Genomic DNA, 24,151 nt, shown 5'->3' on the forward strand with positions numbered 1-24,151 from the left:
GATTCCAATACGATCTACAATATTCCATTAGCAGTATTATAACAATAACACAGTAATAACCACCTTGCCTACATATACATGGAAGCCAAAAACATGTATTTGTCCATAAATGTGTACAAATCTTGTGGCTGGAACGTTTCCTTCCATCATTCCTCCGACATCTTATATTCTTCTTAGCATAGTCAACCTATACGAAACATAACTTTAATTGTAAGATAAGCTGGCAGCACAGAAATATAATGGGAAGTTATGAAAATAGTAACATGCTTCAAGTGGCAGCAAACCATAATACCATTTTGGAAAACTAGAGGCTTTTGAAAACAATGGAAAAAAGATTACCCATCTACACTTACAATAGGAACCTAATGGAAATTACATGATTTTGGAATCTCTTCATTACAATAGTGCTTCCTTCTTATCATCTCAACATGTCAAATGCAATATAAAAAAAAATGTAAGGCATAAACAAAGAGAAATTAAGGAGAGGAGAACAGAGATAATGACTATATATTATTAAAGACAAGGACAAAAGGAGTTATAAAAACAAAGGCAACAGTATGCCTACAGACAACTAATACATGTTGGCTCATCCCATGGTTCAGAGAAAACTTTGTAATTATGGACATTCCTGCAAACCCAAAATTGCATCAGACTCACAGCCGCAAATGGCTTGGCTTGAGTGAGCATCCGAGAAACCGACTCCTTAGGCATACCTAACTATTGCTCTATTTACTCTATAACACTTGCTTAGTTTCACTGTTTAGATATCTCTGGTTATTGTAAGAAGATAGCTAGCTAGTGATGATGTGAAAAATGAATAAGGACTTAGCGCGCGCTACTTACATGCATAGTTTAACTTGTGAAGTAAGTAGCAATCTTGAATATTCTAGGGACTCCACTAGCCACTAAGTAAGTGATGAGCTAGCTGAAAATCGAATTCACAAAAAAAGAACAAAAAAAAAAAGATAGAAAAGCAGAGAAGGATGGTTCGCTTGCCTGTGCACAGGGCTCAGAAATTCTATTGTTTTAGGAACCTCCTCACCAAAAAGGCCAAGATAGGCAAAACCAACTGCAATAACCAAAAGAACATGTGTTACTTGTGAAATTTATATCCATCAGAAGTTTTGCGCTATAAATTAAATCTGCAGAGATTTTAGCAGTCCCTAGGAAGTAAACACTCACCATTTAACCATGCATTAAGAGTATGATAAATAATAAAACTGAAACCATTGAAATGGTCCACATCTACTTGGCCAGATTCATATATCTTTCTTCAGGGGAAGAATGTTAAAATAATACTTCAAATGCATGCTTGTACAGTATGAACACACATTCTGCTCACTGATAACAGGACGTACTTAACTCCTTCTAAGCTACCACAGATGTTTACACGTATCATAACTCACACCCTGTGGTAGACTGTAGTTAAAGCCCATCATACATTTTATTACTTTTTCATGAAAAATTGCGGCACAGGATAGTGCATCACTATACGTAGTCCATTTCTGCAGCAACTACTAAATCTATTATACTAAATTACTATAAGCCAATCATTTAATATTTACTGTTACTAACAACAAAGTTGTTTTTCCCTCCGCAATAGCTCATATCTAAATGTGTAAAGATCAATACATCTGCTACAGATTTTGGATGTAAACATTAATAAAATCATTTCAAATACCTCCATCTCTCTCTGCAAGAATTTGTTGATACTTCAAAGTGAACTCTATAAACTCCTTCTCTGATTTAAAGGTCCGTCTTGGATTTTTCCGTTTGGTTTCAGTTGTATCCTGAGACAAACTTAGTCCAACTTACTTAGCTTACTGTAAATTATAAGGTAAAATAAGCAAATATATACTATCACTACATAGGTGTATGTATATATCTATATTTCTTTCTGCAATGGGTATGTATATGTGTGCTGATTCATTATATACCTTTTGATTAATGATTTGCATCAGAACAATCAATTTCATACATCTTACACAAAGTCTTGAATACATATCAGAATGTAGTGAATAAAGATTCTAACTTTCAAGGATATAGGGAAAAAAAAAACTGAGGGTTAAGTTACTCAAAAACAATGGCAAGCAAGCAATTGGAAAGAAATTGGGATAAAAAACAGTACCTATTTATGAGAAAATGCATTACCCGTGTTGTCAAGACATAAATCAAATATACTAGACTAGGACCCAGAAGAAACTTGAAAGGTTTCCAATTGTTAAACCCAGAATTCCAACATACACGGTTTCATAGATTGATCTAAAAATACACAAAAGTCCCAAATTTCACCAATGAAACAACTTAGTCAGTCACATTCACACATGGCCTAAACTATTACCCAACAATTTAAATTCAAGAAAGATGAGTGAGTGAGCTTAAGTGTAAGAACAAAACACAATGAAAGATTAATCTGGTAGTCTCGTTAAATTCATTTAATAACTCTGACTTGCTAATTGCAGTCAATGGAAACAGAAATTAGTAAAAGACATGATACTCACAGTTCAATCTAAAACATGTGTGGGTGGTTCTGCGATAAAATCTTCCTTCAGTGCAATGTGCAATTCCATTCTGTACCAAAGGAGGAATATGGGTCCATCCTCTTCTGAAAATTGGCTTTAGTATCTGAGCTCAAAACATCAATAGCCAAGAGAGAGATCAAGTACTTATATCTAGAATTCTGAAACCCTAGAATGTTTCGAAACCTGACTTGGCGGCGTGAGAATACTCAATCTTGAAGTAATAGGCGTAGTGGCCGATGCCATCGACGGAAAACGCAGACTCGCCGACGACGTTGGGGAGCGTGAACAGCTTCTCGATGATGCTCTTCCCATCAACGACGGGGGACGAATCTCCGCCGACAACGATGTTGGCAACTGAGTCGGGGAAGAGATTGAGGACTCTGATCAGCTCTATGCATCGTCGCTTGGTGGTGGCGGTCAGTAGCGGATTTAGAATTTGAAAATAGAGAGGGCAAAGCCTAAAATTTTTTTTTTAGTATAATAATGCACAGGTGTGCGAATGCAAGAGTGGGGAGATGAGAACTTGAGAGTTTAAGTGTTCAAAGATTAAATTTAGTCCGTAATTTAGGTCTTTTTGCGAAGAAGAAGAATGAGAATTTGTGATGGACGGAGAGAATGGAAGAGCCAGAGAGGAGTTTAACTTCAATAATTTGAGAGTTCGGGTGGCTTCGTTAAACAAACATACATATAAACAAAAAATATACATCACATATATAGTTTTTTTTTTCAACCTAAAAGTTTGTTCTGAATATAAAGCCATGGATATGACGAAATAGTTAGCAAATAAACTCAAGCCCAATCTGCAAAGTTAACTCTATAAACTTGAATTGATTACTCGACATTCGAATGAGGCCAAGCTCCTGGCCGAGATATTGAGATAGCACAACAATTGATAAAATGATAAGTATTGAAATCAATTAAACCCACAACAATTGCACAGCAGAAAGAAGACCCATTGATCGACCTTGATAAGTTTTGAAATCAATTAAACCCACTTTACCCACATCAATTAAATATTTAAACCCACATCAATTAAAGTATACATATAATTTTTTTTTAAGCCTAAAAATCTCGGACGGACTCCAGCCCGCCCAAGCTACTACTTGGATCTGCCCATGGTGGCGGTTTCTAATTGTTGAGAGAGATGGGGAACTCTAACTCTCTAAGTGTGTGTTTTTTTTTTAAGGGGAGCCTTTTTTTCCTTTCCAAATTAAAACAATGGGTTTTGTGAACGGGCGGGCGGGCGGGGGTTGGTTTAAATTTTGGCCAAAAAATAGGCGGGCATTGGCGGACTAAATTTTAACCATAAAAACAGACAACATAAATTAAAGAACAATTATATGTAATAATGTCACACAAAAAAGATGTTGTCTGTGAACAATTGTATGTAACAATGTCACACAACATATAAGAAAAGATGTTGTCTGAACATAAAATATCAGACAACATCAAAATATAGTGACTGTCTGATAATAAATTGCACAATAGCAATGTAAAAAGAGTTGTCTGAATACATTTATTCAGATGACATCAAATTTCAACCATTGTCTGAATAACAATGAAATAATATCAATAGTATGTAAGGGTGATTTTGTGTTTTGGACTTTTGATAGCAAGACCTTCTTGATTAAGTGAGATTAGGCCCAAAATTGATCAAAGGTTAGACCTGAGAACGACTTTGTTGTGACCAGCTAGATGATAACGACAGCAATTAGAGTTAATTTCACGAAAATAGAGCTTATAGGTGGATATGGTGTGGGACCTAGATGCCTGGGAGTTTAGCAGAGAGGGAGAGTTCCAGCAATGGCATGGTTGTGGGCTTTGGGTTAAGGTTGATTGGGGGAACTGATGGCTAGGGATTCAGAGATAAAGCTTGATCTCTTACTTGATGTTTTGTGTTGTTGTGGTCTGGTTTCCAACAGCAATGAACCCGCTTTTTATAGCGGAGATAGGCGGGGAAGATTCGTGCTAAGAACCGGGGGGTTTTAAAGGGGTATTCTCAGTTTTGGTGGGATAATCCTAAAGCTTTCAGCTTTTGTTTTCTCCATGAAACCAAAAGAGTGAAAGCTCATTCTGGCTCTGAGGGTGAAGGTTGGTGGTATAGGTATAGGACGGTGACAATCCCAGATTATGTGCTGTTGTGATCTTCGAGGGATTCTAATCCCTTATTTTCTGATATTGTGAATTGTGATCACAAAGTTTAAGGGCAATTGGAAATTGAAGCAGGATTACTGGGTATATGAATCAGAAAGCTTTCCCATAGATTATGGGTTCTTGCTAGAAATGGTGAAGCACTAATCCCAGCAGCAACTTTGATAGAACGATATTTCAGGTTTGGGGAAGAAGATAGTTTCAATAGGTTTTGGGCTAGAGGCTGTTGTAAATCAAGGTTCTAAAAATCGCTAGGCGCTAGTTGGGTGGTGACCAAGGGCCTAGCACCTAGAGACCTAGGCGGGAGTCTAGACGGGGCCTAGGAGGTTTTATTTTTTTTAATTTTAATTTTAATTTCTTTATAAAAAATACGAATTGATGAAAGATGATCAAATGGTTTCACTCATGCCCCCATGGTGACTCGAACCCATAACTTCGTTCATAAGTAGTGGGTGCTCTAACCACTGAGCTAACACCACTTCGTCATGATGATAAGATTGCTTAATTACATTCAAAACATTAAAACAACTACTAAATAGTATTAGATAATTATCAATCACCTAATAATATGCATAGCTTATCCAGAAGAATTGATATTGACCCACAATGGTCAGTGGTCAACCACCACACTACTATCTCAAAAAACACTACCACACCACTTAATAATCCCCGTGGATTAATCAAGAGAAGCCTTCACGTTTTGCATCTCTCTTCTCTCTCATCTTACGCATCTCTCTTCACCCTTATCTTCTGCTTCTCTTATCGATCCACTCTCTCTCTAAAAAAAAAAACAGAAAATTCAAAGAATTAGCGTCAATATCCATCAACATGTGTGAATCAGAGTCGAGGAGAGCAAGGGTCAGATCAGTTTTAAGGAGAGAAAGAGAGTGTTATGTGTCTCTGTTGTCTTTCATTGAGGAGAAACTAAGAGAGAGATGACGAGTCAGCGAGTTTGGTTCTTGATTTAGAGAAAGAAAAGACAGATCGGAGTCTTCTGGAATTCTGGGTTTTGAGAGAAACAGATAGAACATGCTTTCTAGATGTGGGTGTTCAATTTTGACGTGGAAAAAAAAACAGCGCCCAATCCCAACCGCCTAGACCGCCTAGCATCTGCCGAGCCCAACTAGGTGCCCGCCGAAGCTGCAAGCGATTATCTCAATCGCTTAGCCCATAATAGGGGCGGCGAAGTTGCGCCTAGCACCTAGACTCCGCCTAGTCGGCCGCCTAGACTGATTTTTAGAACACTGTTTGTAATATACTTTGGGTAAGGAAATAACTCTAGTAGGCTTCATGTTTTTTTGCTGGACCTACTCTCATCTCTCTACTAGCCCTTGTTAAGATTTTAACCCCTCAAGCATGAATTTTAGTCCCTAACCCCAAAATTGTCAATGGGCCTTATCTTAACAATAGGCCTTACAAAATCCATTACCTGTCACACCACATCCCTCCGTATAAGCCCCAAACGTAGCATGGGTCTACGTGTATCGCATGGTAAATAAGCGACATGTCAGCTTCTTTGAAAATACATGTTAGTCATTTAAGAATTCGGGCTTGTCGTGTCTATTGCTAACTAGATGACCTCCTTTTGACATGAAGTGGGCTTGTGATAGGATACAGAAACTGAAGAGCATAAAAGCAAGAGGCAATAATATTAAAACATGGTTATATTTCTCTGATGGTCCAAAATGGATTGCAATACATCATATAAAGAGAGAAGCGGGGTCCTTGACAAATACAGCTGTCCTGGACCACAATAGGTAGGTGGCTATTCTAGATGGCTTACAAAATGGGTGTCCTTAGCATTTCAACAAAATAAGACTAATTATAAAGTATCTTAGTTGGTGCAGTCTCAACAAGTGCTCCCCTCCCCAAGACTGAGCCTGTCCTCAGGCGACAAAGTCAGGAAATTTGGTAGCGATCATATGTGCCTCCTCCCATGTCGCATCCTCCTCCCATGTCGCATCCTCCTCATGTAAGCCAGTCCACTGAATTAGCCAAAGTGTGACATAACGTTTCCCCTTGCGTTGAATTTCCATGTTCAAAACTTTCAGTGGTTTCCAATGAATTCTCCTTGACTGTCAAACTGTGGCAAAGTTGCAGCAATAGACACAGAATCTCCAACTCTTTTCTTAAGCAAAGAAACATGAAAAACTGGATGCAGCTTTGAGTTAGGAGGAAGTGTGTGTTTGTAAGCTACCTTTCCCACCTTTGCTTCCACTTGAAATGGTCCATAGAATCGAGGAGAAAGTTTGTTGGCTGGCCGTTTGATCAATGACTTTTGGCTGTATAGATGGAGCTTTAAAAATACCCAGTCTCTAACCTCAAACTCTCTCTCAGTTCTTTGCTGGTTTGCTTGTTGTTTCATTCTATTTTGAGCCAAGGTCATTTGGTCTTTAAGACAGTTCAGAAGCTCATCCCTTGATTTAAGTGTGTTATCCATAGCATGGACATAAGTAGAGCCTGACAGGTAGCGCGAGACAGTAGGAGGAGGACGGCCATATACAACTTCAAACGGTGTCATCTTTATTGTTGAATGTAAGGTGGTATTATGCCACCATTCTGCCCAGTGAAGCAGAGAACTCCAAGAAGCAGGTTTATCAAATACAAAGCATCTCAAGTAATGCTCCAATGAGCGATTAGTTACCTCTGTTTGTCCATCTGGTTGAGGATGGTAGGCAGAAATTTTGCATAATTGAGTGCCCTGTAGTTTGAAAAATGCCTTCCAGAAATTGCTTTCAAAGATCAGATCTCTGTCACTGACTATATGCTTCGGCATCCCATGTAAACGAAAAATCTCCTTTGTGAAAATTGTAGCAATCTGAGATGCTGTAAATGGGTGTGTAACAAGGATGAAGTGAGCATACTTCAATAATCTATCAACCACAACCATTATAGCATTATAACCCTATGAACATGGCAGCCCTTCCACAAAATCCATGGAGACATCAATCCAAATCTTCTCTGGCACTGGTAAAGGTTGCAGCAAACCAGGTGGATGTATACTCTCGTAATTTTGTCGCTCGCATTGATCGCATGAAGCTACAAAGGCTTTGACTTCCTTACTCATACCTGGCCACACAAAGTTTCTGGACAATCTATGCAGAGTTCTTAGGTTACCAGAATGACCAGCTTGAAGTGTAGAATGGAACTCATGCAGTAGCTTAGATCGCCAATCTGTGGTTTTAGGAACAAATAGTTTTCCCTTGTAATATAGATTCCCGTTGACCAAAGTGAAAACCTTTTTGGTTGGAGAACCTTCCTGTATGGCCTTGATGATCAATTGGGCGTCTGGGTCTGTGCGACCCATACTGTGGATGATAGCAATATTGTCTGCGATGTGACTCGAAATTGCGTGAACAACATAGAGCTCGTGGAGTCGTGAGAGAGTATCTGGAACCTTTTTTAGTGTCCCTGGCTTGTACTCACTTAGATAATTGTACCCTAGCAACTTGGTGAGCCATTTGTGCTGTGAAGGAGTGGAAATTCTTTGATCCAGCAGATGTTTCAGGGTTTGGTGGTCTGTAAGTATAATAAATGCGTTGCCGAGCAGATACGGTCTCCATTTGGCAATGGCAAATAGTATGGCAAGCATTTTGCGATCAGAAGCTGATTGAGCTTGATGGTGAGTACATAAAGCCTTACTCAAGAATGCGACTGGATGTTGGTTTTGTGTAAGCACAGCACCTATGCCCTTCCCACTTGCATCAGTTTCAATTGTAAAAGGGCTGTGTGAAATCTGGTAAGGCTAACACAGGAGAACTAATCACTGGTTGCTTCAATTGATTGAATGTTGAATCAGCTTCTAAAGACCAATTGAAATTGTCTCTTCTTAGAATCTCTGTTAGTGGCTGCGCTATACTCCCAAAATGACAGATAAAACGACGATAGTAGCCGGCAAGCCCTAAAAAACTTCTTACTGCCTTCACGTTTGTGGGCCTAGGCCAATCTTTAATGCACTGAACCTTTTCTGGGTCAACTGCTACACCATAAGCAGATATAATTAATATGGCCCAAGTATTGGACATATTCTTGAGCAAAGGAGCATTTACACAACTTGACCTTTAAGTGATTGGACCTTAGCAGCTTAAAGACTTCTTCAATGTGTGTGAGATGTGAAGATAAATGTTAACTAAAAATTAAAATATCATCAAAGAAGACAAGAACAAACTTACCAAGCATTGGTCGGAAGACATGATTCATTAAGGCTTGAAATGTTGATGGTACGTTGGTTAGACCAAATGGCATCACCACAAATTCAAAATGTCTGTTGTGTGTTCGGAAAGCAGTTTTTGGTATATCTACTTCGTGCATTCTAACTTGATGATACCCGGACTGTAAATCAAGTTTTGTAAGCAATGTCGCACCATGTAATTCATCGAGGAGCTCATCAACAATTGGGATTGGGAAACGGTCTTTTACCGTAACCGCATTGAGATTATGGTAATCAATACAAAACCTCAATGAACCTTCCTTTTTCTTAACCAATAAAACTAGTGAAGAAAACGGGCTAGTACTAGGTCAAATCAACCCTGCTCTCAACATTTCACTTAGTTAAGCCTCTAACTCCGCCTTTTGTGAGTGAGCATATCAATATGGCCGAACATTTACTGGTCCAGAATTGGGAAGGAGGGTAATACAGTGATCCACTGGTCTTGGAGGTGGTAGGCCTATTAGAGGGTTAAATACATCTTGGAATGGTTGCAATAAGTGTTGTACTTCAAGTAGAGCCTGGAGTTGGGCCGGTGGGTTTAAGAGTGTCTGACTAGCTATTGTGCCCAAATGTTTATGACAAATGAATGCAAGCAATTCCTGATTATCCACATTCAGTGTGGAGGATGTAATCCCCCTCAGTACATAGCCTTTCCTTTCCACAAAGAAAACCATAATCTTTTCTGCAAACTGCCAGCCAATGAACCCTAGTGAATTCAGCCACTGGGCTACCAACAACAAGTCACAACCAGCCACTGGAAGCAAAAGGAAGTAGTCGGAAAATGAATAACCTTACATCTTAACATTGACATTTCAGGCCAATCCAGCTGGTCTAAGTGCCTGATCTGAAGCAGAGGTGAATTGTAGGACCTCGGCCCGTAAAATTTGAAGCCCCAATTTGTGCGCTATTGATGGATTCAAGAAATTCGACACCGACCCATAGTCGATGAAAACTCGAATTGGACAATCATTTATGGAGCCATTATGAGTGTATGGTTTCTTTTTTCGTTGTTCGAAAAGATGATGGTGTTTCAATTTTCAGGTTGCATTTAGGACTAAGGTCTTCTACCCGAATAACAATAGCAATGGAAGCATTTGTCTTGATATCCTCAAAGAAAAATGGAGTCCAGCCCTTACTATCTCTAAGGTTCAGCTTTGTTATCTTGCAGCAACAATAATTAGATCCTTGTTAATTTCTAAGTTGAGATAAATCAAATTGAGCATTGCAGTTTTAGTTTCTCTCCGTCACTGTTCAATTTGCTAGTTTCTGGGTTCAATTTCAGCGCTTTTGTACAAGAAAATGCAAAAGTTTACTCTTTCTTGTTTTTGGGTAAAGGGATTGTGTGCTTGTATATAATTGACTTTGTGATTGTTGTGCGCTTTGTTTGGAATTGGTGGTGGTAGAGGAGGAGGTTGAGAGGTGAAAGATAAGGGAGAGAGATCAAGAGGTCGTGGCAGAGGAAGGGGCTATCGTGGCGGCGGCTCTGGCAAAGATAGAGTTGATGCACTTGGTATATTATTGTAAGCGCTATGACATTCTTATGTTCCTTCCTTTGTTTTGTATTTTTTTAATTATGAATTGAGGTATTGGATGTGCATGAAACATTGTGAAGGTCTGTTATGTTAAATGGACCTAACATTAAATATTTCTAGTAGATCAATCTGTGAGAATTCAATCTTTTATGTGGTCTTGGAAAAAACCATGGGAATATAGGAATATTCATCTGGAAATGTGTTACATTGTAGATGCATATATAATGTGTATCGGAAGGGTAATGCACCTGACTGGCATAGGTTTTTTTTATATATTTTACACTATTCTTTGTATTTGTAGGACACGTATATTGCGCCATATGGCTTCTGATTTGAATTTGGATATGCGGAGTGATGGATTTGTGAAGGTTCATGATCTTTTAGAGCTAAACTTGAAGGCATTTGCTAATATTCCCTTAAGCTCACATATTGTTGATGAGATTAAGGAGGTTAGTCATAACTTTCTCTAAACTTAATGATTGGAAGCGAGTAGTATTTAGTAGCCATTTGTTGTTTAGATGAATTGCCTAAAGTGGAGATTTTATTATTTGAACCTTCTTTGTAGGCTGTTAGAAAGGATAATAAGCAGCGTTTTAGCCTCTTGGAAGAAAATGAGGAACTTTTGATGCGTGCAAACCAAGGACGCTCAACAACCGCAACTATCCTCGTTTATCTTGCATAGTTCCTGAAGTTTGATATATTTAGCTCCTTTTATATAGATGAAAACCATTTAATACATGCTACAATTCTAACTGTTTTCTTGTATTTATGTTATTACACTATACTAAATATGAAAGTAATATTTCTATGTAATGCTGTGATCACAGTCATGTTAGAGACGCTAGTCTTCATTCTTATACAAGACTTGTAAAGTTTTGAAGAAAGGGTTTGCCATAATACGGTATGAGTTGATTTCCTTGATTATATTTTGATATATTGATATCTTTTATAGTGTTTATGACTACATAAAGTAGGTAGTAAAACAAAAAAGAAATAAGCACTTTTAATCTATTTGATTGTTGTTATTTTGTGGCAAAACACATGCTCTACTTAAAGATTTTATAACAGATAAAGTAAGGAATGTTTGTAATTTTGATTATGGCTTACTGGTTTACCCTATAAGTGTCCCAATTCAAACCTTGTATCAATTACATAAATTTCTGTTTATTAACTTGTTTGTATAGGTTCTTATTTTGACAACGACAAATCATTGGACTCCATGCAGGCGGCATGCAGCTATGGATCTCTTCAAGATTAATAGAACATACTTAATCAAAAAATTGGTATAGTAGTTATGGTACTTTTTTAATTTCATTTTGTAGTCGATTCTCCTTAGATCGAATCTTAATTTGTATACATATTATGATAGTGTATTTTGGTGAGTGGTGACTAATATATTCGTTTTGGCGCTTTAAAGAATGCTTGCGAGATATATATATATATATATATATATATATATATATATATTTGGATGGTTCTAAACATTTAAGGACACAGTTTATGTGTCCTTGTAGGCAAATGATGACTCTTCTTTTTCCATTTTCAGGACACAAATTGTGTCCTAGTAAGGTAAAGAGGATACATTTTTCTTGACATAAGAACACATTTTAGGTGTCCTCTATTAGTTACGAGGACACTTATTTTGGACTTTAAGGACACAGTTTAAGTGTCCTAGCTAGTAGGGAAAAGAGAACACTTTTCCAGTGTCCTTGTATATGACTTACAATGACTGCTGGATAAATGACTCTTTCTTTTCAAGTCCTTAAATGTATTAGAGGACTCTTTTCCAGTGTCTTTATAACCAATATTTGTAGTAGTGTTTTGTTTATCTTCATATTCTGAACAACACGAAGAATCCAAAAACAAAACAGAGCTCTGATCAAGAATGTATAGCATATCAATGTCTGTTTCTGCAACAAAACTTCAATTTATGGAAATAACAGAGGAATCCACTTATAGTACCGTGATCAAATATTTGAGAAACAATGGATGTCGCCAGCATATATTTTAACCAAATTGAGACCTAAAACTAGAAGATCCTCAAATAACCATGGAGCGTTAAAAGGTCTTGGTGAGATTGGAGACGGACTGATGGCAACTACGGAGGCAGAAAGGAATAGACATGGGTTAGGGATGGGGATGAATTTAATCCCATAACTGCAAGTTGGGATGATTATCTCACTCAGTTCATATCGCATAGCTTACTGATCTCAACCAATTTAAAAAAGAAAAATAAAGTTCATCTCGCACGTGCACTCTTTCTCTTTTGATAAAAAGGAAATAGATGGAGAAAGAGTTATACGGTCACTAAAAGTGAATCTCTTAATCAATTTTTTTTTCATGTCACAGGACTTAGAGCAAGTGCACCCGTAGTCAAGAAAAGGCAAAGTCGAGAAGTCAAGAATTCGACCAGTCAAGTTACTATTCACTGCCACTGGACATGGGTTTACACCCGTTGTTTTTCTTGCCCGGTCAACACTGTTCATTATTATATAATTTTAGGGGGTCTCGAAAATCGACTTTTTATACATACATAATTTGGGAAAACTTCCTTCATGAAAGTTATAGAGATCGTCGATACGATCTCGTGCATACGTGGAACGCAATATTCGGAGTTCGTATGAATTTATTATGAATTTTTGAAATCTGAAAAATTTTCCATAAATAGCAAAAAAAAAAAATTCTATTTTGTTTAAAAGGATCTTAAATTTTCAGTTTTTCATTTCCCCCCCTCCAGTTCTCTCTCTCGCAGCTGCACCAGACGAAGGTCCGACCCGACCCGGATTTTTCTCCGTCCTCCGGCGTCCTCCGGCCAAGGACCCGGCCCCCCTCGAGGTCGCCTCACCTCGTCCGGCCGCTTCGTCGCCTCAGCCCACCCAGACGCTGCCCCCAAGTGGAGATCGAAGCAACCCCAGGCGGGTATGCTTGCTGTTGCTGCTTCAGTGTCTGCTGCTGCTGCCCCCGAGGTCGCCTGACCTCTTCTCTCTCCTCCTCCTGTCACCCACGTTTGGGTGTGGGTCGAGCTGGCACAAGCCTTGGCTGGGCAAGGAAAATGTCATGGGTATGACTATTTTCTTGGCTGTAGTCAAGAAGGGGTGGGTTTTGCCCGGTCAAAAAACCAACGGTGCAAGTAGGGAAATTGAGAGCAAGGTCACCACATCAGATTTTTCTTGACTATGACCTCCGGTGGACTTGCTCTTACAATAGTAATAGTATCACGTGTCACGTGACAGCCACATCGACTTACTAACCCAGATACTTCATCAATAAAGCAACTCATCACCGCCACCTGGCCCTCGTTCACACTGCGTGTTGCGGTGTACAGTCTCCATAAGCACTAGCCCCACATCAAAATGTATATAAGCCCATTCCCCAAACCAGTGTACTCAGCAAAAAAAACCAAACTCACGCCATCTCTACTCTCAGCTAAGAAAACCAGACCAGCTCTACCTCAGATGAATAGCTCCAATTACCAGCTCTCAGACTCCAACCAGAAAAGTCTCGAATCAGTCTCCTCCATCGACAAGCCCGAGTCGTCTTCCTTGTCTGACACGAGCATCACGACTCGCCGTTCACCTCATTCCGACGGAGCGATGATACTTGCTTCGAGCAGGCCGAAGAAGCGAGCCGGTAGGCGAGTGTTCAAGGAGACTCGCCACCCGGTCTACCGCGGCGTGAGGCGCAGGAACAATAACAAGTGGGTGTGCGAGGTCAGGGAGCCGAACAAAAAGACCAGAATATGGCTCGGGACGTACCCAACTCTTGAGATGGCCGCTCGGGCACACGATGTGGCGGCGTTGGCCCTTAGGGGGAAGCAGGCATGCCTCAATTTTGCTGATTCCGTGTGGCGGTTGCCCATTCCTGCTTCTAAAGACCAGCTCGACATTCGCAGGGCCGCCGCCGAGGCTGCTGAGACATTTCGACCTGAGGAGTTCGGCGGCGTCTCGAGCAGCTGTGACGACAACGAGAGGGAATATGAGGATGAGAATGTTGAGATGGACAACGAGAAGAAGAATGATGGCTTCTACGAGGATGAAGAGGGGCTCTTCGACATGCCCAGATTGCTGACTAGCATGGCGGAGGGTCCACTGCTCTCTCCGCCACGTCATTACTTGGACAGTATGAACTGGGCAGACGATCAGGTGGACAGCGAATCAAATTTCAGCTTGTGGAGCTTCTAAGAGAACACGTGTCCGTCATCAAGATTGGACAGGTGTCCAGCTTGCTTTTAAAATTGTATTTTTATTTCTGTCGATGATTTTTTTATTCTTTTTTTTTTCCACTGAAGCACTTCATATAATGATCTTGGATTTAGTACGTAGGATGATGCACAAATTTTCTAATTGTGAACTATTCTTTCCCCCAATAAAATTTGACTTTTGCCTTTTATGGCAAACTATGATGACGTGGGTAAATTTAAAAAATGATGACGTGGGTGATTAGCGATGGAGGATTCTAGTGGGATATTTTGGTTAGATATTAACAAGAGGGGAAGATTCATTTGCCATAAAAAAGAAAAAGTAGAATATTCTACCGTTAAATTGATTATTTTAGTGTGATTCGCCTGCCTTGGTAGTTGGTGGCCTGGTGGTCAATCTTTTGGTTGGTTCTAGCGACTTGGTTATGACTGACACGTGTTATGACTTGTTGTTTCAGTTGGTGGTTTTGCCTCTTGTGTGGGAGTCGTATCTGACCTTGACCATACACTGTTTTGTGCTATTCTGGATTATCCATTCGTCTCCTTTTGGTTCTCCTACTTGAATCATGTAGGCCATACCTAGCAACTACATTCTCTGTGTTTTTCTTCGGTTCTTAATTAAAGATCGACTAACATTTTTTGGTCATAAAAGATCGACTAACATGTGCCTGTATCACACAAGATTTAGAATAGTGTTCAGAGTAAAATGTGCCTGTATCATACAAGATTTAAAATAGTGTTAAGAGTAAAAGTCTGATTACACACCATGTGATATCATCCTGCTACTCTACTACTTGTTATATATAGCTGCAGGTCTACGTACATTTACGTGTATGTATCAGAGCCTACAGTTTCTTATACAAGTTCTCTCTCAGTTTTCTTGTTTTTTTGCTTTTCTTCTTCAAGCTTTCATGGTATCAAGAGCCAGGTCGATCGGTGACCGAAATTACTCAAGGAGTTGTTAATATTTCAGCTGTTCTTCATCAATTTATTGTTCAAAGCAAAGCATCAAGATCGTTGTCAGTTACAGATAAGTACATCTTCATCAAAACTCTTCAAGATTCAGTGATATTTGTTGCAAATAGCTGTGGTTCCTATCAACGAAACTTAGGTTTTACTTTACAAGTACTCGATTGAAGTGTTTGCATAAAGTCTCTGTTCAATTGTGAAGAATTTGGATTTGGTACTTGAAATCCTAATTTTCTTCTGTTTGTATCTCTTTCAGTTTGCGAAATCTCAATTTGTGAAAGAACTGAAGAAGATAATTTTCTTGATATCATTATCTTATTGAAATTTCAATTTTTAGAATATGGTTGTTAATAGATGAAAATTGGTGATAGAAGTTAAATTGTAGTATGACGTCTATGTTTGATTGATTATTGCCAAGCAGGATAGTAATTTCTTGGACAAATAATTGCAGCATAGTTGAACTTCGATAGAGAAGCTGAAGTTTTGGTCTTTGACTACATTTGAACAACAATGAAAGATATGGATTGGCAATACTGATTTCGATGGGTGATTGGAGTTCGGTTTATACTAGATGGAACTCAATTATTTGCTGCTACTGCTATTTGAAATGGTTACGTACTGTCTAAAAATTGAAATTTGGTAAAGAAGTATCAGTAGTTGATGCAAGAGGACATTGTGCGGATTGGATAAAACTTAGTACGATTATAGAACCTTTTACTTCTTAAAGTTGAAGATTCTCTATTTAGTTAATTCCAGATTCTCTATTTAGTTTCTTGTGAAGAAGTAACTAGTACTAGTATTCGGTTATATGAATGACTCTATTACCATTGCTCTAGTAAACCTGAATAACAATCAATTGGATAATTGTCTCCTTTCCAACTTCTGCAATCTCATCACTGTGCAATTAGATTATACTAACAATGTCACTCGTTATAAAAATAAAATAAAAAATAAAAAAAAGGAAAAAAAACTCTCACTAGGAGATTTATGCTAGAGTCAATGTTGGTTTATGATAGTGTGCTTTGAGCGATGGCTCTTTCTGACAGCCTTTTTGGAACGAATTATTATTATTATTATACTGTTTGCATAACTATTAAAGACTAACTTAATTGATAAAAATTTTATTTTTATGCAATTTAATTAATGTTGTTGAAAAACTGTAGATTTTATTAATAAAGAAAAATATAAAACATTAATGAATCTGATTATGAAAATCTATTATATGAACGTCAACATTAAGATATTATAAGAGCATCTCCAGCAGAGATGTCAAAAATTTTGGGTCAAAATTGAATTTGACAGATGATATTGATAGGAGCATTTTAATGCGATGTTTTAATTGTTATTTCCTCATATTTTACTCATTTATTTCCTTAAATAAATAAATTTTAATTTAATTTTTATTTTCTAGGTACATTGGAATAAATGAAGAGAAATGACAAAAAATGAAGAGTCCTGATGACAATAGGATACCTGGGTGGACTAGGAGAGCCCAAGAACAAGGTCAAGATGTCCTCTACAAAGGTGATATGGATTGGGAGTCATTTTTGGCAAGAAAAGATGGTTAAAAATCAGATTTTGGGTCCATATTAGATGCAAACTGATTTTGGCCGAATTTCAAGAATATATATGGATAATGACATCTCAATTAAATCCTAAATGCATGATTATTGGCAAAATGAGACTTCGACAGATAAGGAAGGAGAAATTCAAGGGATTGCAACAAGCAGAAAGGTTGAAAACAGGTCCAGGTACATTCCTTGATGTCCACATTCATTTTTGGCTGAAATTAGAGAATAAAATATGCAATTTTAATGTGAAAATCAAGTGAAAATCAAGGGGAGGATATTAAGGATAATGCCATGGAGAGATTTAAAGGAGAAAAAGTCCAAAACATGTCCAGATTCATTTTTATTTTCACTCAAGATTATTTTGGTCGAAAATTAAGAGAAAAATCAGATAAAATCTTGGGAAATCAGCAATAATATATTTGGAAAGATTATGAAATTATTTTGAAACTTTTTGATTAGTTGAGTGACATGGCAGAGCTGACGTGGCATTAATTTATTGGTTGGAGTTGTGTGGTGCCCATAAAATTCCTTAGAAATTAAATTCATGAAGCCTTGCCTTCCCGTATATATACCATCCCCTCTAGACGTTTTAAACACACCAAACCATCACACCACCACCACAACATAACACACCTCTCTCCATTAGAAAATAAACATTAGAAAAATTCTCTCAATTCTCTAGTCTTCAGAAGCTCTGCGTCTCAACCAAGGAGGAGAAGAAGTCATGCAATACCACCCGTGTATACATGTTTTTACATTTTCTTTATTTTATTTATTTAATTTTTAATTTAATAATCCTAAAACCCCCTTGTGTTTGTTTTATTTTTGTAAATAATACTTTATACTTATTTTAATTATTTATTTGTTTTTGCAATGACAGGTGTACCCTAAATCCCTGGAATAGAACGATCCCTATTTACTATATACTAATGATGACATTTTATAGGGTTAAATTATATGCTTGCTTTAAGCGTATCAGATGTGGTAATTGACATTTTAGTAGGATTTTTCCTTCAACCCATTTGTTAAATATTTATATTATTTTATTATTTTTTTAATCTTTATCCTATCTACTTCTCTCTCTTGATTCTGTTTTTTTTCAGTTCTTCAAACTCTTTTCTTCTCCAACTCTCTCTCTCAATTCGTAGGTCTCATATTACAAATACTATTCAGATTACCAATTCATCGACGATATCTTTCTGCAATCCTATCCCAGATTACAAATTCAATCTAGTTTTTCAGACAAGATTTTGACAGATAACTGTAGGTTCCAGATTAGGATTCTGATGTTCTAGAAGTGGGTTTAATGTTCCAGAGGTTGTTTTGTGAGATGTGGGAATTAGGAAGAGAGAGACCAAAAGGAAAGAGGGAGAATAAGGGAGAGTTTTCCGGATAAATTGTTTCGGTGACGGAGCCTCTTACCAAACAGCCCCAAAATTCGAATTGATTCTCTCTACCAATTCATACCTGAATGGATTCCCAGGACGTCTCTCAGAAGAAGGGTTATCTAATTCTATGATGGTCTCTCGTTCTCATTTTCCACATCGTCGCTTTCTCTTCTCTCTCACTTTTCTTCGTCTTAGTCACAGTTTTCATCTCCAATTCTTCAGTTTCCGGCCCCATTTCGGTTTCGTATCTGTGCAGGATCGTCTCCAGCAGTAAGCCTTTTTGTCTTCTTTCGTATCAAATTTGGATTTAGGTATGTTTGGATTACTTAAATATAAGACAACTTGAAAATGTGAAGGAGATTGTTTTGTGAGATGTGGGAATTAGGAAGAGAGAGACCAGAAAGAAAGAGGGAGAAGAAGAGAGAGTTTTGCTTTGGTCGATCTGGGTAGAAAGAAGAGAGAGACGCGAAGGAAGGACCGAGAAACAATAAAGAAATAAAAGACAGATGACCTCAAGACTGTCAAATTTGACGGTTTGGTTTCAATATGTCATCCACCGTGGCAATGACATATGCGTTGGAGAGTATTTTCATAGGTCATTTATAGCTGTTAGACTGTCATTTGTCAATTGACACATCCATTGGAAATGGTCTAAGAGGTTTCATATAATTCACCTATTGTAAGTGCTTTCATATGGGATTCATCTAGTGTGTGGATCTGTATACTATGCAGATTGATTACATAGCCACGTGCATGGCACGTGGTGACAATTGTAAAGGTCAACTAGATCCCACCAGTCTCTCCATACGCGTGAATGGAAAACCTAACGCTTTTCCCAATCTCACCGTGATTTAAAAGGGTTGTTCCTCAAAGACGTGAAGGTGAGTGTGGAATGGAATGGAGGAGATGGCCATCGTAAATCGTAGCTGTGGGTTGATTAGGCACACTGTAATGCTCTCTAACTTATTCCTGCTACTTTCACTGCTACAAATATTGGTCATAAGCACACTCAATAAGGACACATTTTTATCAAGGTGTCCTAATAAGCTGTTACTCTCTCTGCAGCTTGGTGGTCAGAAGCCATAGCGGCTGGTCTACTGGAGGCAGTTCTTTGTGGTTGTAGATCTAGGGTTGTTTTGGTTGTTGTTGGGATTTTGGGCCACGGTTTTTTATTTTCTGCAAGATGTACGTTAATTAAGGTTCTGTCTATTGGGCTTTTGGCCCTAGGACTCTTGCTTCTTTATCCACATCTACATTTATAGTAAGTTTCTGTTAAATGAATGAACTATTTTACCAAAAAAAAAAGTGTCCTACTTCTCAGGAGGACAAAAAAAAAACATGAGCAAACTTCTATTGCCCCGCCGAATTTTTTTTGGCAAAAGTCAAATTTCCCATGCAACATTCGCACTGTGGCCTATATGATATTACATTGGCCGATAAAATTGGCCTTTATCTCTCTCTGTCTCTCTCTCGTCAAACAAATTGGACTACCTTTGATTCTTTAGCTCTGTGCAAAACAAATCGCCTCACATGATAGGTAATTCTCTCTCCTTACCGATCTATCTATAGCTTTTTCTTCTTGCCAAATCTATATGCTCTATCCAAATCATATTTTGACGGTGGCTTTCCCTTCTATCCAGATTGGAATAGGATTCATAATCCTTAATTATGTGGATGAGATCATAAGGGTTTAATTTTTATTTTCGTTTATTCTTACGCAGAAGCCAAGCACAAACCCTGTCATCCATTCCGCAATGCTATCACCTCCACCTCTAGATACCTCCACGATTGAGGAGCTCCAATGTCGCCCGTCCTGTGACCACGGAAAGACGAGTCGTGAGTCGCGCACGCGATTGGGAAGGTATGTTTTTCCTGTAGGAACAATAATTAGACCCCTGCTAAAGTAAAAGAACAATAAGTTCAGTTTCGTCATCATGGCCTCCAAACGCATCTTGAAGGAGCTTAAGGATTTGCAGAAGGATCTTCCCACTTCCTGCAGCGCCGGTACGCTCACAGATTTATTATTTAGAGACTAAATTTCGGTGTTCATAACGTACCCATTAAGCTGAATTTGATAAATTGACGGTTTTAATGTAGATGTTGGTTGTAATTTTTGATTTGTTATATACCCAGATGGATATTTCAGTGAAGCTATGGTTAATTTTTATTTGGGCTTGTGGCTGAGGACATGTTTCATTGGCAAGCAACAATTATGGGACCTTTGATCCTCACTATCCTTTCAAACCACCTAAGGTAACTTGTCTATCTGCAACCTTTGATCCTTGTGTTTATGAGTGTATGTTTTCTTTTTTCTTTGGTCGGAAAGATGACGGTGTTTCAATTTTCAGGTTGCATTTAGGACTAAGGTCTTCTACCCGAATATCAATAGCAATGGAAGCATTTGTCTTGATATCCTCAAAGAACAATGGAGTCCAGCTCTTACTATCTCTAAGGTTTGGCTTTGTTATCTTCCAAGAACAATAATTAGACCCATGTTAATTTCTAAGTTCAGATAAATCAAATTTTGCATTGCAATTTTAGTTTCTCTTCATCACTGTTCAATTTGCTAGTTTCTGGGTTCAATTTCGGCGCTTTTGTACAAGCAAATGCAAAATTTTACTCTTTCTTGTTTTTGGATTGATGGTAAGGGATCGTGTGCTTGTATATAATTGACTTTGTGATTGTTATGAGCTTTGTTTGGAATTGGTGGTGGCAGAGGAGGAGGTTGGGTGGTAAAAGATGAGGGTGGGAGATCAAGAGGTAGAGACAGAGGATGGGGCTGTCGTGGCGGTGGCGACTGCTCTAGCAAAGATAGAGTTGATGCATTTGGTATATTATTGTAAGAGCTATGACATTCTCATGTTCCTTCCTTTGTTTTGTATTTTTTAATTATGAATTGAGGTATTAGATGTGCATGAAGCATTATGGAGGTCTGTTCAGTTGAATGGACCTAACATTAAATATTTCCAGTAGATCAATCTGTGCGAATTCAATTCTTTTATGTGGTCTTGGAAAAAACCATAGGAATATAGGAATATTCATCTGGAAATGTGTTACATTGTAGATGCATATATAATGTGTATCGGAAGGGTAATGCACCTGGCTAGCATAGGTTTTTTTATATATATTTTACACTATTCTTTGTATTTGTAGGACACGTATATTGCGCCATATGGCTTCTGAGTTGAATTTTGATATGCAGAGTGATGTATTTGTGAAGGTTCATGATCATTTAGAGCTAAACTTGAAGACATTTGCTAATATTCCATTGAGCTCACATAGTGTTGATGAAAATAAGGAGGTTAGTCTTAACTTTCTCTAAACTTAATGATTGGAAGCGAGTAGTCTTTAGTAGTCATTTGTTGTTTAGATGAACTGCCTGAAGTGGAGATTTTATTATTCGAACCTTCTATGCAGGTTGTCAGAAAGGACAATAAGCAACGTTTTGGCCTCTTGGAAGAAAATGGGAAACTTTTGATACATGCAAACCAAGGCCACTCAACAACGGTAACTATCCTCTTTTATCTTGCATAGTTCCTGAAGTTTGATATATTTAGCTCCTTTGATATAGATGCAAATCATTTTTTTTTTTTTTAATCCCCACCCCTCCCCACCCATGATGGGGCTCGAACTCCTGACCTCCCAAATGAGAGTTCAGAGCCTTACCACCCCACCAACACACACACACATTTAATACACGCTACAATTCAAACTGTTTTCTTGTATTTATGTCATTACATTGTACTGAATATGAAAGTAATATTTCTATGTAATCTTGTGATCACAGTCAGGTCAGAGACGCTAGTCTTCATTCTTATAAAGACTTGTAAAGTTTTGAAGATAGGGTTTGCCATAATACGGTATGAGTTGATTTCCTTAATTATATTTTGATATGTTGATATGTTTTATAGTGTTTATGACTACATAAAGTCGGTAGTAAAAGAAAAAAGAAATAAGCTCTTTTCATCTATTTGATTGTTGTTTTTTGTGGCAAAACACTTGCTCTACTTAAAGATTTCATAACAGATAAAGTAAGGAATGTTTGTAATTTTGATTAGGCTTACCCTATAAGTGTTCCAATTCAAACCTTATATCAATTATATAAAGAGAAAAATTTAGCCACCGACCCCAAACTATGCTGCGAAGGCCAATTTGATACCTGAACTGTCAAAAGTATCAATGTGATACCCAAAGACATATTTTGACATCAACATGATACTTCCGTCAAAAATCTCTAACGGTTCCATTTGTTTGTTGACGTGGCAAGCACGTGGGTCCCATGTGACATTTTTATAAAGGGTAGAATGGTTTTTCACTATTAACTAATTAAAAAAAAAAAATGGATCTGCACTGTAGCCACTATACACTCCTATCGACTCTCATTTTCCCCAAATCACCTGAGAGAGAGAGGCAATTGCAATGTAGGACTTCATCCCCGACAAAATGATCCTCCAAATTCGCCCAATCCCACTTCGACGTCTTGGTACCTGTAATGGGCTCCAGCTTCCGGTGAAAGACGTTTCTCTCATAAAGAAGACCGACAAAAGCTGGGCAAGAGGTGGTGTTATGCGTTGATGCTCCGCCGGGAGATTTGAGGAGTTGGTGTATCGATTCAGGGGCGGCGGTTGGTGAAGTTGGTTGGAGGAGGGCTCTGATTGGGATTGGGGGCGGTAACTGTCATCGGGATGAGCTGGCGTTCAAGGCTGAAATCAGAATTCTCGACAAGGACGCAGGAGTGGAAGAGGCTGGGGCAGAAGACGGCGAGCTTGTGGAGGGAGGGCCAGCCACCGAAAGGCTCGAAGGAGGCAGCAGAGACAAGATCTGAGAAGATGGAAGCGGGCCAGGTTGCGAGGGTCGTCCTCGAGCTTGGAGAGCACGTTCAGAAACAAGGAGAAGAGAGAGAGGAGGAGGAGAGAGAAGAAGAAGAAGAAGAAGAGTGAGGTTGAAGAAGAAGAACCCATTTTTCTTTGATTTCTTGGGAGAGAGTCACCAATCACCCTAGTTATTCTCTTCTTTCAGTTTTCTTTGAGTTTCCAGTTTAAATCAAAGTTCCTGGAATTACCTGCACAAAGGTGTGATGCATGCTTACTAGGCTTGTGCATGTTATGTTGATATATGTATGCTGTTGAAAAAAAAAATCAAATTTATCCAGGGGTTATTGGGTATGAGAGGAGGCGGTGGAGACGACGGAGAGGAGGACGTTGCGGCACTAGGAGCGTTGAGAACATGGAGTTCGAATTCATTTTGGGGTGGCCGGTGGATGATGACGTTGTGAGATAAGTAAGGAAATGTACGTGGTGGCGGAAGTTGCAGCGGTTGGCTAGAAGAAAATCCCAGAAGAAGAAGAAGGAAAAAAAAAAAGGGGAAAAGAAATGAAAAGAAAAAAAATGAATTAACAAAATAAAAGGGTAAGTTGGTCATTTAACTTTTTTTTTTTGGACCCATGTGCTTGCCACGTCAGCAAACAAACGGAGCCATTAGGATTTTTGACGGAAGTATCACGTTGATGTCAAAATATGTTTTTGGATATCACATTGATACTTTTGAGAGTTCAGGTATCAAATTGGCCTTGGCAGCATAGTTTAGGGACGGTGGCTGAATTTTGTTTTA

The 24,151-nt window shown here is 38.4% G+C and overlaps 1 protein-coding gene and 2 long non-coding RNA genes across 3 annotated transcripts; 2 read left to right on the forward strand and 1 right to left on the reverse strand.

Annotated features, from left to right (window-relative positions):
- Positions 1–990: 990 nt before the first annotated feature.
- On the reverse strand, positions 991–2,956 carry LOC112176592. The gene is made up of 3 exons (XR_002927014.2): positions 2,502–2,956; positions 1,682–1,790; positions 991–1,069 (listed from the first exon to the last, which is right to left on the reverse strand). It is a non-coding gene; the product is annotated as an uncharacterized LOC112176592 (long non-coding RNA).
- A 10,877-nt stretch (positions 2,957–13,833) lies between these two features.
- LOC112176589 (dehydration-responsive element-binding protein 1E) lies at positions 13,834–14,739 on the forward strand. Its single transcript, XM_024314592.2, has one exon. It carries the CDS (start codon positions 13,871–13,873, stop codon positions 14,594–14,596), a length of 726 nt encoding a protein of 241 aa, XP_024170360.1. The 5' UTR covers positions 13,834–13,870; the 3' UTR covers positions 14,597–14,739.
- Positions 14,740–20,149: 5,410 nt separating this feature from the next.
- On the forward strand, positions 20,150–21,245 carry LOC121050549. Its single transcript, XR_005803319.1, has 3 exons — positions 20,150–20,545; positions 20,675–20,794; positions 20,890–21,245. It is a non-coding gene; the product is annotated as an uncharacterized LOC121050549 (long non-coding RNA).
- Positions 21,246–24,151: the final 2,906 nt, after the last annotated feature.

Source organism: Rosa chinensis, chromosome 7 (assembly GCF_002994745.2).
Source record: "Rosa chinensis cultivar Old Blush chromosome 7, RchiOBHm-V2, whole genome shotgun sequence".
NCBI classification, from domain to species: Eukaryota; Viridiplantae; Streptophyta; class Magnoliopsida; order Rosales; family Rosaceae; genus Rosa; species Rosa chinensis.

Bases quoted from the DNA above. Each gene is read 5' to 3' on its own strand.
- LOC112176589 (XM_024314592.2), top strand. From the start codon at position 13,871: ATGAATAGCTCCAATTACCAGCTCTCAGACTCCAACCAGAAAAGTCTC.